The following is a 19,084-nucleotide window of genomic DNA, read 5'->3' as shown; positions in this document are numbered from 1 at the left end:
TGTTAACTTCCTGCTGCAGTGTTACACAAAAATGAGTTGTTACTTTTTCTTGCTGATGTAGACAATATACCAACAGGTAAAAGTTAATCTTAGATGAGGTTTATGTAAAAGAGCGAGCCATAAAAAGCTGTTTTATGCCGTGTCACGTTATTGGTCTTCTGGTCGCTCAGGGGTTATAGGCTACATCTCAGTCTCAGCAGCATCTTCTCCAGCTCATTCGTGTTAACAGAGTCAGATTTAGCATGAGTGTACACACTTTGTCTGAGTAACACCAGAGGTAAATTATGGGCCTTAACGGTCTTCATCTTCTTTCTCTTCTGCTGCTGTCTCAAGGAATTCAACTTGCACAAGGTATGTATATGCTCTTTATTTCACAACAATATTTTTTTAAGTCACCAATGTGTTAAAGCAAAGTAATGAGAGAAGAATACGTAGTATTAAGGAGTGGGATTTGGGGATTTTTGCATCGTCACAGGTCTTTTTTCACCAAAATGTTGAATTTTAATGGATGCCATCTTTCCCAATTAATTAATGTTATTTTTGAGCTGCACAAAAATGCTCAGAGATTCATGCTTAAATGTGAATTGAGTAGTTTGACACCCCCTTTGAATATTTTACATGACACAAAAACAGTTCTAACTGACAATTTTAGCTGTTTTGAAAACGTAAAAAATCAAAAAGTTAAATTTAACCTCTAAAGTGATTAATATTTTGAAAGGAAATTCTAAATAAGTGCATATACAAGGTTTTCTGTGGTCATTAATTAAAAATACAGAATGAAAAGGCTGAACTTATTTTGTTTCATTCAAAATTAAGTTTCACAAAATACTGAAACGTTTTGAATGTACATGCAATACAAAGTCCACATCTGTGTGCTGATTCAGGCATCAACAGTCTATTTCAAATGATGGGCTGTATAGTCCAAGGTCATAAGATGGACTTTTCATAGACGGTGAAGAATTAACTATCCTTTAATGGCTGAATCACATGTTTTAAGGTTCAAATGGGGCACACAGTGGCGCTTCAGCTGTCATAAACATGGTAACTCATTTGTCAAGGAAACAGTAAAAACACTTCCTTTTCATCTCATCAACATGGACATCTGACAATTAAAAGTGCAACTATTGCTGATTGTGACTGTATTTTAAAGGGTAACAGCAACAATTTTACACATTAAAGTGTGTTTACAGGTCTTGGGGAGTACTACTGCATATGTGAAAAAGTAATATAAAGCCTTTTGAGGTTCCAGAGGTAGCTGCATGTAATCTGATAAATTTTGTTGATTGATGTCACTCTGTGACTAAGTTGCATCGTGGGTAATGTAGGCACCAGGTTTTAAAAAGGAGGAAGAATGTGTAAAATAAAAAGGGCAATATCTCATTTCACATATGCAGTAGTACTCCCCAAGACCTGTAAACAAATGTTAATATGTAAAATTGGTGGAGTTACCCTTTAAGTGATCTTAAATGTGAAAATGACTTCTATAACTGAAAACATTTGGGGTAAGCTCACGTCATGCCCATGAAAAGATGAATGATGACCGTTTTTTTAAATCTCTCTGTCTCAAGATTCAAGATTGCCTTTATTGTCATTGGACATTGACATGTCAATGAAATTTGTCTCTGTGTGTGTTCTCCAGGAAACTGTGACAGTACACAGTTTCAGTGCACTAGTGGACAATGTATCGACATACTTTGGAGATGTGATGGGACAAAAGACTGCCAGGATGACTCAGATGAGCTGAACTGTCGTGAGTATTACAACCAATCACCCGAAACACAAACAGTACAGAGTAAAATCCGTTGTGAAAACCTGGTGTTTTCAGTGATTTAAAAATTCACCACTCAGACATCTATGAATGTCTATGTAATAATATGTTGTACAGAAACATAAAACCAAGCACAAAGCACTATGATATTTGTGTAAACTCTTCAGTTGTTTGCTTCTCTGTGGCAGCGGCTCCATCATGCACCTCGGAGGAATTCAAGTGTGTGACAAGTGGTGAATGCATCTCTTCGGGATTTGTCTGTGATGGGGATGAAGACTGCAAAGATGGTTCAGATGAACAAAGAGAGTGTGGTAAGCAGATTTATGTGCTGACTGAGACTGTGACTGTTTTCTCTTAGAAGATGTTACTAATTGACACACCTTGTGTGATCTATGAATAACAGGACATAAAGGTGCCCACTCATGTGAAATAATGAGCAGTAAAACCACTAGGTGGCCACATCCTCTCAGTATAAAACTTAAGCCATTCATAAAAAAATTAACTCAAAATTAAACTAGTAATATGTGTAAATAAACATTTAGCCACAATCCCAATTTCTCTAATGTGAGCACTTGAGTTGAGTTATTAAACAAATAAAAAAAAACAATTGGCTGAAACTTTATGAGACTTTTCCCTTCAAGTAGTTTAGCAGAAAATGGATTTATAGGACAGGGTTTTACTGTGATTTTCTTTTTTAATAAAGTTTTTTTGTTGCAAGTCTAATTCCCCTGCAACATAGCCTTTTGAAGCAAAACCCACTCACATGCTCTTGGTTCAGGTGAAAGGACCTGCAGCTCAGACCAGTTCACCTGCAAGGAGGGTCAGTGTATCCCTGGCACATACAAATGTGACCATGTAAAGGACTGCGTGGACAACTCTGATGAGAAGAACTGCGGTAAGACTTTCACGTCTACAATGAACTTACAATACAATCTATAAGAATTAAGGAGACACTTCTATTTGGATTATTGGCCAAAAAAATGATATTCCTTAATTCAATAGAACAAGCTTGTGTTTTTTTGTTTTGTTTTTGCAGACTATCCACAATGCAGTGAGAAGACGTGTGCAAATGGGGCCTGTTACAAGAATTCTCAGCACTGCAATGGACTACAGGACTGCAGAGATGGCTCTGATGAATTCAACTGCAGTGAGTAGACCAGACTACCAGCAAACCCTGGTGTTTAATTGGCGGAGATGGTTTTACAGATAGTCATTTAAGAAAATGAATGTTCTGTTTGTAAGAACTGATTAAATGTAATCTGGATAGCATCGTGTTTCCTCCTTAATCAAGTGGCGTTCTGTTCAAATAGTTGTTAATGATGATATGGTGGAGCAGTGATTTCTTTACCTGAACTTGAATTTAAATGCATAAAGCACAGGCACTCAGACAAAATTCAATTACATTTTAAAGGAATTCATAGCTTTCATGGTGTAAAGATGGACAGTAGGAGGAAAAGTTCTGTCTGCTGCAAAATAAAAGGCTATGTGGACCATGAAAATATGGGTACAGAATGCCTTTATTGTCATTGCACAGAGTACAATGAAATTTCAGTGCAACTCCTCAGTGGTTATACGAACAAAAGCACCAGTACATAACAAATTGAAAGATGACTCAAATACACAAAATCAAGTAAGTAGGTAAAAGTGGAATAATAAAAAATATAATGAATATGTATCACACTTGGTAAGAATAATACCAGATATATATTACATGGGATATATAATTAAAAAAATATATTTATATTAAAAAAATATAAAATATTGCTCATAGTCAGTTTTTGGCAATTCAGTTCTTTGATGGCACGTTGGTAAAAGCTGTACAGTAATAATAATAATAAGAAGAAGAAGAAGAAGAAGAAGAAGAAGAAGAAGAAAATATGTATATTAATTGTTGTTTTCATGATATTTTCTATAGACATTTATTTTTGTGTTGTACAACGTAGGAGTGAGCTTGTCACTTCCGGCCGCCATCTTTGTTTGAGCTAAGTCGCAGCTACTGAGAGGAGTTACTGATGAGCTGATTACTTATTTTTTATTCCAGCTGAATTAGGTGTTTTAGGAATATGGAAATGTCCTCAAAACAGCCGTAAGTGTTGTCAAACGAGTTTAGGAGTTTTTACACATTTAGCCTTTAGCTTATTTATCTAGCTCAACATTAGGTGGTAGCATTGTTAGCTAGCTAAACTAGCATTATTGTCAATGCCTATGAGGGGCACAACCTGGCGGTGGAAATCCATTCCAGCTGTATGTATTTGTTTAAATCTGTAATTCCTTTTTCCTTCCTTTTTATATATATAAGATGAGACTCATTTTAGCTATTGGTTTTCTTTCCCTGCAGTCAGCCTAGCTAGTCATCATTTTATGGTAACAGGACTATTGTAGCTAAAGGCACTGCAGCTCAACCTTTGTACCTTTTTAATTTAGCTTCCTTGTGATTTTAGTATTTAAATTGAACTTATGGTAAAATTGAAACGTATCCTACTGTTACTACACTTCAGGATGTCAGTTGGAAGTTGTTTGACCTAAAGTTAGCCTCAGTTATTAACACATTTTTGACCACTTGCTAAATTTGTTAAAACTGTTTTTTTCAGCAACGCAGCACTGTCCCATCCACCAGTTTGAATGTGCAAATGGCTACTGTATTCCATCTTCCTTTGTGTGTGACCACTGGGATGACTGTGGGGACAACAGTGATGAGCAAGGCTGTGGTAAGGATCAACGTGACTCTACAGAGTTTTTACAAAAGTATCTTAAATTCTTACAGGTTGATAGCAGTATCTTGTCTAATGACCAACCTGCTGTACGATGTAAAGGGAAGAATTGCAAAACCAACAATTCAGTGTTATCTTATTTTAAGGTTGCTCAACAGTTTGGTGCAATGTCCAAGGGTATGAAGCATCTAAAATTGTATCGAAGCTATAAAGAAAGTCTTTAAACACGTGCAATCATTGTAAAGTTAAAGTAACAGGCCCATATTTTAGTTACAGTGGGTGTTTATGGATGGACAGCACGAGACTAACTGTTCATCGTTTCAATGGATTACTTAAGTTCCCAAAATTCGGTTAAAAAAAATCCCCAAATCATTTCATGCATCATAGAAAATGTGCAAGTCCAGTTGTTGTGTTCCAAAACAGTCTCATCTAATGTTTATCATATTTATTGGTAAACAGACAAAAAGTGATGTTTGTTTTTTTGTCTAACTTGATAGACAGACTGCTTGTATACCCTAACATTGTAATATAATCATCTCAAATATTGAATTCCAGTCGACACGTAAGATCATCTGAAAAAAGAGTCAGCATTTTAAAATGTAAAAATCAGTGGAAACCAGAATAAATTTGAGTTCTATCTATTCATTCTTAGTGTACGAGACCTGTAGCGGCAATCAGTTCACGTGTTCCAGTGGCCGTTGTATTCCTCAGCGATGGGTGTGTGACCAGTACAATGACTGTGGGGACTTCAGCGATGAGAGAGGATGTGGTGAGAAAAAACTGGTCCTTACAGTTGGAATTCAGTAGAAACACAGAGAGCTATTTCATTCAAGAATAACTACAGCATTTTTTAGAAACAAATATCACACAATGAAATATCTCATTTTGAAAAACATTTTAGGAGAAGACTTTAAAGGAATGTAAAGACTAATCTGAAGAAGTATATATATTGGTCATAGCTTCATTGACGTAAGCAAATAACTACTGAATGATATGTTTAAAGGGTGTTTGTCACAGTAGATACCGCAGAGTTTTGGAATCCACAAGGGCTGCAACTACTGATTATTTTTCATTATTGTCTCAATCTATCAAGTCATCATTTGGTGTTAGGGTCAGACAAGTGTGAAAAGTTCTTCTTTTGTCTAGCCAGCAAACCCAAAACCCAAAGACTCTTTCATTAACATGTTATCATTTCAATAACAAATAAAAGCAGCAAATCCTTATATTTTAGAATTATATTATAACATTATTTGTATATATTTTATATTTTATCATCACTTAAATTAATCAGAAGTGTTTCTATTTTCTAGATAGTAACTCCCGAGGCTGTTACCCTGGTGAGTGGGGATGCCTTGGCTCGACAGCATGTATAGCAATAGGCAAAGTGTGTGATGGCAAACCCGACTGTCCTGGAGGAACAGATGAGACCAACTCCACAGCACAGGAAACATGCAGTAAGTCACATAGATATACATTTTTCACATCGGTTTGAGAAATCAACACATGCCCGTTCACCACTGAACCACAGAAAACATATAAGAATGCTGCTATGTTTGAGATTTTATAACTGTTTTTAAGCCTTCAGAGAAATAACCCTGATCAGCAGAACCACACTGAATTCAGTGTTGCCTAAGTTAACGATCCGGTCACATCTTGAAAATTGAACATTTGCACATTCATAGGGGTATAAACATGGGTGCAAGGGTTTTAGACATTATAGTGCACTGAACTCATAAATGTTTCACAGAAGTCAGCTGCTGTGATACAATCAAAGCTTTCGTCTTCCTCATCACCGCCTTCACACATACCTAGTTTAAGATTAACCTATTCAGGTAAATATCCTCGTTGAGCCCTAATGGCCACGAGACTCAGTTGATGATGGCCATAAAGCTGGTCACAATACTGGTAATGACACTTTGGCAGACAAAGCTGCGTCGATGATGGTGGTCTGAAATAAAAAAAATTAAACTCTCACCTGGATTTGTATGGGGACCAATCATCCCTATTAAAAAAGAAATACACTACCGCTCAATAGTTTAGAGTCACCCAAACAATTTCATGTTTTTCATTAAAACTCACACTTAAATTCATCAAATGAGTTGCCAAATAAATAGAAACTATAGTCAAGATATTGACAAGGTTAGAAATTACTTTTTCTTGATATAAAAATGTTGTCCTTCCAACTCAAAGAATCCTCCATTTGCAGCAGTTACAGTACAGCCTTTGACATTCTAGCTGTCAATTTGTTGAGGTAATCTAAGGGATATTTCACTACATGCTTTCTGAAGCACCTCCCTCAGGTCAGCTTGATGGGCACTTCTTACGTACAATACGGTCAAGCTGCTGCAGATATGACTTTTTCTTTGCTTCTCTTCCTCGTGGACTCTTCACTGTTGATGTTGAGACTTTTGTTTTGTGGGAACCATTAGATGAAGCTGCAAGCAAAGGACCTGTTAGGCGTCTGTTTCAAACTAGAGACTCTGATGTACTTGTCCTCTTGTTCTTTGAAGGGAGTTGTACACACCTTTGTATGACATCTTCAGTCTCTTGACAATTTCTCACATGGAATAGCCTTTATTTCTCAGAACAAGAAATAAAGGCAAAAAAGGCAAAAAAGGACAGGTTTTTTTTCTGGCCATTTTAAGACTGTAATCAAACTCTAGATACTCAGCTAGCAGTTGAGTATCTAGAGCAGTTTTCAGCCGTGCTAACATAATAACACAAGGGTTTTCTAATGATCAATTAGCCTTTTAACATGACAAACTTAGAATAGCTTTGGACCACAGGAGGGGGGTAGTGTAAGAGGAAGGTAGTGTACTATTTAAAGAGAAAAAATAGTCAGTTACTACATTTAAAATGTCTGGACTGTATTTCTAATCAATTTAATGTTCTTTTAATTGAATAAAATGATGCTTTTCACAGGCCTGGATCGGTGTTCAGCCTTGAGCTGCGAGTACCGCTGTCATGAGTCTCCTCAGGGAGGTACTTGCTACTGCCCTGATGGTTACACTGTAGCTAATGACAGTCGTTCCTGTGTAGGTGAGTGCCGTGCATCATATTTGTTTTGCGAAAACAAAATCTCATTTTGTAACTTTGTTGATAGTAGTGGATTCCCAGGTATTGACAGCAAACAGAGGTTTTGGGAAGCTTCTTTAAACATAAGCAGGAGTGAGTTGAACTATTCAACAAAGCAACATTGTTGCAGGATCTGTGGTCATGATGACTTTCAGGGTAGCATATATATACATTACATGATACCATATTCTGTAATGAGTTTTATATTTCAGCTAACAAAATACCTTTAATGTCAAAAGTAAGCTTGTTTTGATGAACAGAGCACAGAGCGTTTGGTCAAACGGTCTCCGTCTTTTTGTTTTGTCTTTTTTTTTAAGATGAATCAGCCTTGAAAAGCTAAAATTAATGGCTTAATCTCATGGTACTCTAGTTGCAAGTTACTGGTATAGATCCTCATCCTATTGCCTAAAACATGAAAAATGGCTGCTTGTTTTATTTCCTAGACTATGATGACTGTCAGATCTGGGGCATCTGTGACCAGTTGTGTGAAGATCGTCCTGGGACACACCACTGTAGCTGTGCTTATGGATACTTCTTGGAGCAGGATCATGTCTGCAAGGCCAATGTGTCAGGTACAGGGAGTCACACATCACACAGTATCTTTATACAATATACAGTATATATGTAAATCTGCTGATACATAATCTCTGGGATGTTTTTCAACTTTCAACATGACATAGTTAAGGAGAAAATACAGTTTCTGGTCATGTCTCAAAATCTTGATCTTCTAATATGCTTTCATGATTACATCATATATGTAAGATTACTATAACTTTCTGAAATTAATTCACTGCTGAGTTCTGGCATTTGTGTTTTCCAGATGGACTGCCACAGCTAATTTTCACAAACGGAGGTGATGTGATGATGGCTGATATACACGGACGCTTTGTCAGAACTCTGGTGCCGTCCCAGGGCAAAGGTTATGCTATAGGAGTTGCAACCCACTGGCACAGCCAAAAAGTCTTCTGGAGTGATATGGACACCAAAAAGGTCAGTCTGGATCATTGTCTGGGGACAGCAGCTGTGGCGTATATGCTTTTTTCAAGGCCGCTAAAGCAGTTGGGTTCATCCCACACCCTTTCATTCTTTTGCCAGGTATACTCTGCCAATTTCAACGGGGGTGACATTAAGGAGGTTCTGACAACTGCAGTCCTCGATGTCCAGAACCTCGCTGTGGACTGGATCAACTTCAAACTCTATGTCTTAGAGGTCAGGATGGAGCGTATCGACATGTGCAACTTCGATGGAGGTGATCGGGTCACACTGGTGGCTGAAAACCTGCAGACTCCTCATGGCCTCGCCCTGGACCCTACAGTGGGGTGGGTTTAAATTCTGCAGGCTTTCTGTTATACCGCGGGTCTGATTTATTTCTTCTTACTTTAAAAACTGGCACAAAGTCTGCTCTGCCACGTTTACTTGTTGTCATTATCATTTAGGCTGATCAGTTGAAGCCCATTCATTAACCCCTAACTCTGTGATTTCAAATTAATGCTGAACTCAATCATTCAATTATACCAATAGTTTTTGCTTCCACTTGACCTGGCATCGTATAGTTTATATAAAGTCTCTTAAAGTCTTCATTCTTTGTTTGTTTGCAGCTACATGTTCTTCACGGACATGGGAGTAAGAGATGAGCAGATGAAGCTTGAACGTGCCTTTATGGACGGCAGTAACCGTTTTGAGCTAGTGAGGACCAGACTCGGCATTCCAACAGGAATTACCCTAGATATTGTCACCCAGAGGGTCTACTGGTCTGACAGCCACTTTGACACAGTGGAGACTGTCACCTACAGCGGTTTGGACAGGTAAAGGTTGCACTGAAAATGCCGTCATTCATGATTTCTCCTTACCCATAGAGTTATGTTAAGCTAAAAATGGATGGCCACGTTGAGGTGTTGGTGTCTCCTAGGAAAATAGTCCTAAATGGTGCAACCCAGGCTCCACATCCTTTTGGAATTGCTGTGTTTGAAAACCACGTATTCTTCACTGACTGGGCCAAGATGGGTCTGATAAGAACCAACCGCTTCAACGGCAGCAACCCAGCACTTATCTACCGTACCGCAAATCAACCGGGCCATGTTGTAGTCGCACACTCTGTCTTGCAACCTGTTGGTAAGGAGATGCACCTCCAACCTGTAACAAGTCAGGTTAAGTTCAGTGGTCAGAGATGTCACAGTGTTTCCAGAATTCATGTAGACTTAAGTGAACATTGTACGTGTTTCGTTTTTGATTATTCTGTCAATGCTCAGCTGAGAATTTGTTTAGGATGCTGTCAGCAAAGTGCAACCCACTCTTTTCTTTAATTTAACAGCACATACACAGAAACTCATTAGTTATGTTTATAAATGAAGACTACAGCGATTTGAGAAACAACAGTGCTGTGGTAAAATTACCACATCTGTCTTGTTTCACAGTGATGAACCCTTGCGGCAGACACAACGGCGGCTGTCAGCAGATCTGTGTATTGAGTCACCGCACTGACAACGATGGTCTGGGCTTCCGCTGCAAGTGTCACCATGGTTACGACTTACAACCTGACCGCCATTCCTGCTTCAGTAAGTTTCCCTTGATTGACCTGATGCTTAGAGTTGGTCTGTTAATCAGTTCACAATATTTTCTGTGTTCTGCCATCAGATTTTTGTCTATGTAATTAGTAAGAAAACAAAATGTTGTACACATACTTTCTAAATTGCAATGGTTTTGTCTTATTTTAGGTAAGGTTATAGTTAAGGTTAGTTAAAAAGATGCCATGATGACTTTGGCGCATCATTATTTTAATAGTTTTTTCAGTCAAAATGAAGACAATGAACATTGCAAAAATGATTATTCCCACTTACTGTAAATCATATCCTGATCACAATATCTGTCAAAATAATCTCAACATGATTTCTCAATCATATCATGCAGCCCTAATATATACTGTATGTGCATGTGTGTGTGTTTGTATCACATAAAGCCATGATATGCATTATCATCTTCAGCCAACAGCTGATTAAGGATTACATTTTTTCGACAATTTGTTTATCTGCACGTAACCACCACCACTCACTCTTTGCACAGAGGTGAAGGACTTCCTGATGATGGCCACCTCTCTGGGGGTGCGGGGAATCCCACTGAACTTGTCCCTCCAGGAGGACATCACTCTGCCCCTCTCAGGGTTCGGGGTGTCGTTCTCGGGCTCTGCTGTGGAGTTTGACGGCAGCGAAGGCTCCATTTTCTACAATGACAGGTCCAGAGGCCTCGTCTATAAGTCGAACCTCAATGGCACTGGTGAATTTTTTTCTGTGTTTTAAAGCATTCTGAGGGCAGTCAGCGATACCATGTGTATTGTTTCTGTTGTGCAGAATACATTTGTAAGTTAGTTTGTTTCCCATTAGGATATAATTCATCACTACATTTTGTATTTCAATACTTGAATCTTAAACCTGTGTGTCACACCTCACTGCATCGATTTTCGTTATGCATTGTCAGTCCAACAGATTCTGACGGGCTACAGAGTTGGATCGATTGACGCCATGGCTTATGACTGGACCTCCAAAGTCTTGTTCTGGACCACGAACACCTTCAGCTCTGTGGTGGCCTACAGAATCACAGACAAATCCAGACGAGACATTGTGACGGGATTGAGGTACCCAAAAGGAATCGCAGTGCATCCTGGTGCTGGGTGAGTGCTGAGATTTCTCAGGCGTAAACACTAAAAAAGTGATCAGGGAATTAAACACAATGCACATTACACCACATTCACCTATGCAATGAAATATCACAGTCTAGCAAACTTTCATTGTAATACTGTGTGTGCAATATTTCCTGAATGTCTTTTACCATAATCAGTTCAGTAATTTAGTTTGCTTTTAGTACTTCTCTGAAAATACAGAAAACAAGTTTAAAATAGTTATTTAAATAGTCCACGTATTGCCAATTGCAACCATATTTGAATACATTCAGGCTCCACAGTGGTGTTATAATCCATAAAAAGACATCAAGGTTTACTGATTTCTTTGTGTTTTATCCTTAACTGACACTTATCTCTCCTCTTGTGTGTCCAATCAAATGTTGATCGACAGCTTCTTGTTTTGGTCTGACTGGTACCGTCCAGCGGTCATAATGAGAGGGTTCACAGATGGCAGCAATGCTATTCCTCTGGTCAACACAACACTGGGAGTACCATATGGACTCGCTGTTGATTATGCGTAAGCACAGTGATGATGGGCAGAAACAATTCTTAGGTTTTTTCAAGGATTAAAACAATGTGGGTTTTGTGACTTGCAGTATTCCTTTATATTCATTCCTTGTGATCGATCTTCAACAGGACGGACAGGCTGTACTGGGTGGATGCCGAATTGAATCAAGTTGGTCACATTAGCATTCATGGAACTGACAGACAGACGTTTACCAATCTTGGCCAGATCACTGAACCCTTCTCTCTGACGGTTTATACAGGTAGGTTTCTTGGTCTCTCTTCATGACTGTCACTTATCCTAGTGCACCTATGTTACACATGCACAGGCTTATTCAAATTGTATACAATATTATTCAGGTTTATCTTCAGCTTTGAAACAATGACACCCAAACTGTATCATAAGCCTCTAAAACTAAACACTCTAAAACCTTTTTATTAGTCAGAATATTTGCACTCAGATCAAATCAGTGGTGGACAGAGGGGTTACTTGAATTAATGTAATTCAAGTAACACCATAATATGAGTGTATTCCATCTAAAACATTAATGCTCAATACTATAAACAAGTAATAATTCTACATGTTTTCTTTTTGCCAAATGGGAGTGCTGTATGCAGTACCTTTGCTCCTGTACTGACTGGCAAAAGTTACATAATGTCTTTGGGAAAAGATGATACTACTGCCCTGCATGTCAACATTACTCACTTTTACATTTTGCCTTTTCTCAGAACTGTAATACAGCTACTTGTGACTCCTCTTAAATATTTTCTGAATGTGCATTTGTTTTTGGTATCTTTTGTAGTGTTTTGTTAACATGCTGATAATCATTTTCTGTCTTGTAGACTATCTATATGTGTCTGACACAAGGACCAGAGGAATATTTGAGATGAGGAAGAGGGATGGAGGAGGAAACATTATGATCAGACAAGGAGTCACTGGCATCATGAATATCAAGGCCTACACAGCTGACCTCCACAGCAGTAAGTTCATACACAGGGAGGAATTGAGGTCTGTAAATAGTTTAATACTCAAGTCCTACAGTAATTCATGCAGAGTGGTAAGGACAGTTTAGATAACTATACTGCATGTATGAACAGGACAAAGAGGATTTGACTGCTTGTAGAGTGAAAAGAAGACAACAGTATCTGCATCACATTCTCAAACAAGAATAATCAATGACTGCAGGGTGAGAATGGCCAGGGCGAGAGTTAACTGTGAGTCAGCCAAATAAAATAATCCAGAAACCCACTGACTGCATCTTTATCATCCTCCTGACAGCGATCACCAGCCAGTGCAATACACTGCCCAACGGGCACTGCAGCCACTTCTGTTTCCCAACTCCCTCCTACGGTCGAGAGTGCGGCTGTCCGTACGGCATGAAACTTCAGGTCAATAAGAGGGACTGCATCAAGGATGATTCTGTTCCCCCACCTGACACCATCTGTGGTGACCAAGCCTTTGAATGTGATGAAGGCCACTGCACACCCCTCTCTCAGCGTTGTGATGGAATCGCTGATTGCTTTGATAAGACTGACGAGGCCAACTGCACCGATACAGGTGACTGTATAAGAAAATGTGTGTGTTTGAGGAGTGGTGGAAGGGAATTATTGAGTAAACAGCTTTATTAATTTAACTACCTGCCTCGTATATCTTCACCAGGAGCGACCTGCTCTCCATACGCTTTCACCTGTAAAAACAAGCACTGCATCCGGTCCTCTTGGCGCTGTGATGGCATGGACGACTGCGGCGACGGCTCTGATGAGGAAAACTGTCCCACTGGAATCCCTAAAACCTGTCCCTCCAACTACTTTACCTGCGAGAACAACAGGTGTATCTCTAAATCATGGTTGTGTGATGGTATGAATGACTGCGGCGATGGCTCTGATGAACACAACTGCAGTAAGTATGTCTGGACTGTCCATTTTCAGCTCAGTCAACTCACTTAATATGATTTTACTACATACAATACTGTGCATACAAATATCTTGTAAATGTAATGTAACCATATTCTGATAAATTATCTGTGATTGACAGACGCAACAATCACTACATGCCCTCCTGATTACTTCCTGTGTCCTGACCACCGCTGTCTCCACTTCACCTATGTGTGTGATGGAGACCAGGACTGCCTGGATGGTTCTGATGAGAAAAACTGTGGTAAGACTCACCATGATTTCACTCTTTGTTGTGTTCTGTTTTATTTATTTTGATCATTTATGGTGCTCTGTAACACTTAGTTATATATATCTTCATGCTAATGCTAAGTACTTCTTTTCCCTCTTATTTTTCTCCTTAAGAGTTTACCTGTGCCTCCTATGAGTTTGCCTGTGCCAGTGGGGACCAGTGTGTCAGTTCGGTGTATGAGTGTGATGGAGTGTTTGACTGCAGAGACCACTCTGATGAAGGAGACTGTCGTAAGCTTTTAACTTTCTAAAACTACTATAAGAATTATGTCAATTGCGTTAATAAAAGATGTGATTATGACCGATTGCAGCACTTAACATTCTGTCAGCTCTATTGTTGATATTATTCAATCAAACAGAAAAATTATTATTGACATGAATCAAAGATTAATACATGTTACACCTCTGTCTTTCTGCTGGTGAGTAAGCCACTGCAGTTTTGGTCATTTTTGAATGTCTGTGACCTCTCCAGCCACTCGAGGGCCAGGCCTCTGCCACGATGACGAGTTCCAGTGCCAGACCGATGGACTCTGCATACCAGACAAGTGGGAGTGTGACGGCCATCCAGACTGTGAGGATGGATCAGATGAACACAACTCCTGTGGGCCTGTCACCTGCAAAACCAGCTATTTCCAGTGTGCCAACAAGCTGTGCATCCCGACATACTGGGTGTGCGATGGCGACAACGACTGCAGGGACATGAGTGATGAGCAGAACTGCCCCACCCCTCCATTTAGCTGTCCGTCCGACCAGTGGCTGTGCCCCACTGACCTGCTGTGCATTGACCTTGACAAGGTGTGCAACGGCCAGAAGGACTGCCCTAATGGAGCGGATGAGTCACCTATCTGCAGTGAGTGATAAAAAATATCCAGCATTATATGTTATATTAATGCCTTGGCATATAATGCAAAACTGAATAAATGAAAATTATGTTGTTATATATGGTTTTAATTGTGTTCAAAACAATTAAAAAGTAGTACAACATATAGAATGAAACATTATAAAGACAAACATCAGTCAAATGGACAAAATACAGGATGATGCCTCATAAATGCACAGTACTAACTCACTGTCATGTTTTTAATGAAGACCAAGATGACTGTGCACTGAACAATGGGGGCTGCAGTGACGGCTGCATTCAAGGACCATACGGGGCTCAGTGCACCTGTCACCCAGGATATCAGCTCCTTGAGGACTCCAAGACCTGCGAAGACATCAACGAGTGTCTGATCCCGGGTTTCTGCAGCCAGCAGTGCTTCAACGAGAGGGGAACCTTCAGGTGCTACTGCTCACATGGTTACCTCCTTGAGCCTGACGGACGCACCTGCAAAGCTACAAGTGAGTAACACACATTAGTTGATGTATTACTAAGAGGAAATTGAATTTTTTAATGATATTTTAGGCCCTAAAAAAGCCCTAAGAGCAGGAACTTAAAGCAAGATATAACAAAGATACTAACAAAACTATTCCATACATGCAAACAAAGCAGAATATTTTTAATTTGCAGTATGTTTTTAGTATTTATATGTGAAATTCCCCTCTTTGTGTAGCATAGATACACAGATGGTGGTAAGAAACAAGATACTTTTCTGCCTTTAGACAACCTAGCAGCTGTACTTCTGGTTGCAAGACGTAACCAGATCATCGCCCAGCGGATCAACTTGAGGCCACCCCAGATACATCCACTGGTCAGCGGTTCAAGCATCGTGACTGTAGACTTTGATCACGTCACTTCCAGAATCTACTGGGCTGATGCCTCGCTTAAGAAGATAATGAGTTCCTACGACAACGGCACCGACATTCGGGAAGTAAGAGAAATGATTGCAATGGGATTTACTCCATTCGTTACAAAATTTCTCTAAAGCAGCCATTCCCAAACTTAAGAATGATGTGGCCCAATTTGAAACGTGAAAATATTTTGGGACTGCGCAAACTTTTAATCACAACACAAGAGGCTAAGTTGAAGTATTTCCCTATTCTTTACATAAACAATTCTATGTGACGGTTGGCCTAAGGAAATGCATTGCAAATCAATAATACAGTCACATACATATAACAATTTGTAAACTTAAATCTGTTGAACTTATTATTTTATTAATGTATACATTTAAATTACATATTGACACAATGGCATCATGTCTTCCTAACTAAATGTTGCTGTATAAAAAAACCAACCATCACTAATGTTTACAACAAAGCTTAACTGTTGTGTCTAAGATTTGATATATAATATTTTTTGGACAATGTTTAACCTTATAGATTCAATTGTGCTTAATTGTGACCGTCTCAAAGTGTTTTCTTTCTTTTATATTAGAAGACATAAATGTAAGTCTTTGATGTAAACTTTGTCAATATCTGGGAAGTTAGTGTTAGGAACATTGTGCAGTATTCTCACTGTTAAATGTTGCCCTGTTGTCGTAGATGTTCTCCTCTGGTCTGATGGAACCAGAGACTATAGCTGTAGACTGGGTGGCTCGGAACCTTTATTGGACTGACTCTGTCATGGAGAACATTGAGGTTTCTACACTGGATGGTCGCTTTCGGAAAGTCCTCCTCACCAAGAATGTCACCCGTCCCCGCGGACTAGTTTTAGACCCCCGTAACTAGTAAGTAACTCTTTGGGAAAAACTTACAAGGGAATTTTAACGGCCTTGAATTTTTTTTTTTTTTTTTTTTATCTTTTTCTGTTTCTTTGTTATTTTATGTTTAACGCCATAATTTTTTAAAAAAACCTTTCCGTTGAGCCCTTGAACAGTAAAGTTGCAAGACTATTAGTAAAGCTTCAAATCTCACTTTCTTTCCGCCCAGCACCAACCTGATGTTCTGGTCGGACTGGGGTCAGAACCCCAGGATCGAGCGGGCCAACATGGATGGAGCCATGAGACAAGTCATTGTCAAGGATAAGGTCTACTGGCCCAACGGCCTGACCCTGGACTACACCACACGCAGGGTCTACTTCGCTGACGCCTACCTCAAGTATATTGACTACTGTGACTATGATGGCAAAAACCGCCATCAGGTCATGGCAAGTGACATGGTACGTTTAGGTATATCAATACAAAATTGTTATAGACTGGGCTAATAGACTAGACTAACTCTGACACAGTATCCGTTATGCTAGTATCAGTATATTATACCTGATATATTAGACATGGTACAAATCAGTGAAAATTTAAGACGGGTGATTTCCCACATATGAATGAGTGTTAATGCATCAACATAAATCCCATGGTGCTGAAATAGACATCCGAGCTCAAAATAAATCCTTCATTGGATAAATAAAGTTTTTAAAAAACCTTCACCTCTGTGAATGCCCACCTCACTCCAGGTTCTCCAGCACCCACACGGTATGACCATCTTCGAGGACAGTATCTACTGGTCAGAGCGCTACACCAGCAAGGTAATGAGGACCAACAAGTTCCACGGTGGCAACGTCACCATTCTGATGAACGATGTGTACCAGCCCATGGGCGTTGTTATGGACCATCCCATCAAACAGCCCGCAGGTAATGACAAATCTAACTCTGTTATGTGTAGTTTTTTTAAGTGTATTAAAATGTTGTGTGTTGATGCAGAGTTGGGAGGTAAAAGCATGTCTCATCTGTTATCAGTAAGTATGTATTGAGCCTGTATATGTTCTTGAATGCATGCTCCTAAAGTTATGGCAACCACATGGTAGTGTCGTAAATGTTCATACAGATGTCCCTAAGTGCAAAAGGAAAAATTTATTTTACCATGTCAGAAGCTGCAGCAAGGATTTTGAGCAGGCCAACTCGGGTAATTAGCAGAAACAGAAGTAGAGGCCATAGCTGAAAAGAGAACATTGCGAGTAATAGAACACACTTCACACACACTCATGCTGAAAAATATACTGCTTTTAAAAAACGCCAAGTGATGCACAGAATCATAATTTTAATATCAAAGATGTCAAAAGTCATATTAGGTCTGAATGAAGTTGACACTACTTTCTATTTAGGCCTCAACCCATGCAAAGACCACCCGTGCTCTCAGCTGTGCCTGCTGTCAGGCCTGAGACCCAGATACTACAGATGCGACTGTCAGTCTGGCTGGAAGCTTGATGCTGACAAACGCACCTGTGTCAAAGGTAGGGTTTTAAGCTGTCATTTTTTACAGTGTTTTCTACACCAGCGCTTATATATACATATTATATACATCCATTTAAAATGCTCAAGTATATTTTCTTCTCCAGCTTGTTGTGTGAGTAATGCTTTCATCTTATCATGTGTACTTCTGCTCTAGATGAGACTCCCTTCTTGATGGTGGTGAGAGATTCAGTGATCTTTGGCATTCCTCTGGACCCCGCTGACCCTTCTAACAACGCGATGACTCCTGTGTCAGGAATCACCCAGGGGCGGGACATTGACTTTGATAACCAGGAGCAGCTTGTCTATTGGGTGCAGAGCACTGTGAGTGGAAGTCTTAAATTGAACTAGGAGTGTCAAAATATACTGGGATTGAGGTCTGACCTCTTGAATCATTTCCATTCCTTTACATTCTCACTTCGTCATAGTAGGTGGTGGTAATACACCTTAATGCCAGTTGCCATCCACCATAAAATGGAAAAAAGAAGATGCAGTAACTAACTAGTTAGCTAGCTTCTGTGGGGCTTCTACTGCCATACAAAACCATGCTGGAGGAAATGATGGACTAGATCAAAGACACTCTACCCGTAGTGTGGGCACATATCGTGATGATATTGTTATGTGAATTCTTTTGGCCATGATGACTGAATGAAAATCTGATATCATGATGATACTATATACTATACTATTACATATATATAAATATAAATATAAATATATAATAGTATCCCTATAGAAGAGAAGAAAAGGGTTAGTCTTCTGCTGCTTGAATTGATTATTTTCATAACATAATATGGAATAGTTTATTTATTGATGTGCACATGTACATACTTCCTTCTGTGTTTTTTGTCAACTGATATCTACAGTTTTTGAAGCATGCTCTCTGACTTTGCTCTAATATCAGGGTTCTATATGGCAAGTGAAAACCAGCGGAACCAACAGGTCTGAGTTTGCTCCAGCTGCTATCATGGGCTCACCGTCCGGTCTGGCTTTTGATTGGATAGGCCGAATAATGTATTACACCAATCCCACTGTTAAATCCATAGAGGTAAGCACCTTTTTTAGA

General features: G+C 39.3%; 1 protein-coding gene across 1 annotated transcript in view; it reads left to right on the top strand.

The window, feature by feature from the left end:
• The first annotated feature begins 284 nt into the window (after positions 1–284).
• Positions 285–19,084, top strand: part of lrp2b (low density lipoprotein receptor-related protein 2b) — a 44,238-nt gene continuing 25,438 nt past the window's right edge. The window contains exons 1-33 of the mRNA XM_073489713.1: positions 285–351; positions 1,640–1,750; positions 1,957–2,079; positions 2,547–2,663; positions 2,805–2,915; positions 4,360–4,476; positions 5,132–5,248; positions 5,790–5,933; positions 7,402–7,518; positions 7,998–8,126; positions 8,375–8,544; positions 8,650–8,873; positions 9,153–9,359; positions 9,464–9,666; positions 9,969–10,109; positions 10,615–10,824; positions 11,026–11,218; positions 11,619–11,744; positions 11,864–11,994; positions 12,575–12,712; positions 13,011–13,289; positions 13,392–13,631; positions 13,767–13,889; positions 14,030–14,146; positions 14,388–14,765; positions 15,005–15,253; positions 15,515–15,723; positions 16,337–16,521; positions 16,724–16,952; positions 17,244–17,421; positions 17,892–18,020; positions 18,176–18,342; positions 18,923–19,066. Of these exons, the coding sequence (XP_073345814.1) occupies positions 285–351; positions 1,640–1,750; positions 1,957–2,079; positions 2,547–2,663; positions 2,805–2,915; positions 4,360–4,476; positions 5,132–5,248; positions 5,790–5,933; positions 7,402–7,518; positions 7,998–8,126; positions 8,375–8,544; positions 8,650–8,873; positions 9,153–9,359; positions 9,464–9,666; positions 9,969–10,109; positions 10,615–10,824; positions 11,026–11,218; positions 11,619–11,744; positions 11,864–11,994; positions 12,575–12,712; positions 13,011–13,289; positions 13,392–13,631; positions 13,767–13,889; positions 14,030–14,146; positions 14,388–14,765; positions 15,005–15,253; positions 15,515–15,723; positions 16,337–16,521; positions 16,724–16,952; positions 17,244–17,421; positions 17,892–18,020; positions 18,176–18,342; positions 18,923–19,066 (5,523 nt within the window). The remainder of the gene's footprint in view (positions 352–1,639; positions 1,751–1,956; positions 2,080–2,546; positions 2,664–2,804; positions 2,916–4,359; positions 4,477–5,131; positions 5,249–5,789; positions 5,934–7,401; positions 7,519–7,997; positions 8,127–8,374; positions 8,545–8,649; positions 8,874–9,152; positions 9,360–9,463; positions 9,667–9,968; positions 10,110–10,614; positions 10,825–11,025; positions 11,219–11,618; positions 11,745–11,863; positions 11,995–12,574; positions 12,713–13,010; positions 13,290–13,391; positions 13,632–13,766; positions 13,890–14,029; positions 14,147–14,387; positions 14,766–15,004; positions 15,254–15,514; positions 15,724–16,336; positions 16,522–16,723; positions 16,953–17,243; positions 17,422–17,891; positions 18,021–18,175; positions 18,343–18,922; positions 19,067–19,084) is intronic.

Source organism: Pagrus major, chromosome 20 (assembly GCF_040436345.1).
Source record: "Pagrus major chromosome 20, Pma_NU_1.0".
Taxonomy (NCBI): Eukaryota; Metazoa; Chordata; class Actinopteri; order Spariformes; family Sparidae; genus Pagrus; species Pagrus major.
The sequence above is the reverse complement of the archived record's forward strand: the minus strand, read 5'-3'. Positions and strand labels throughout refer to the sequence as shown.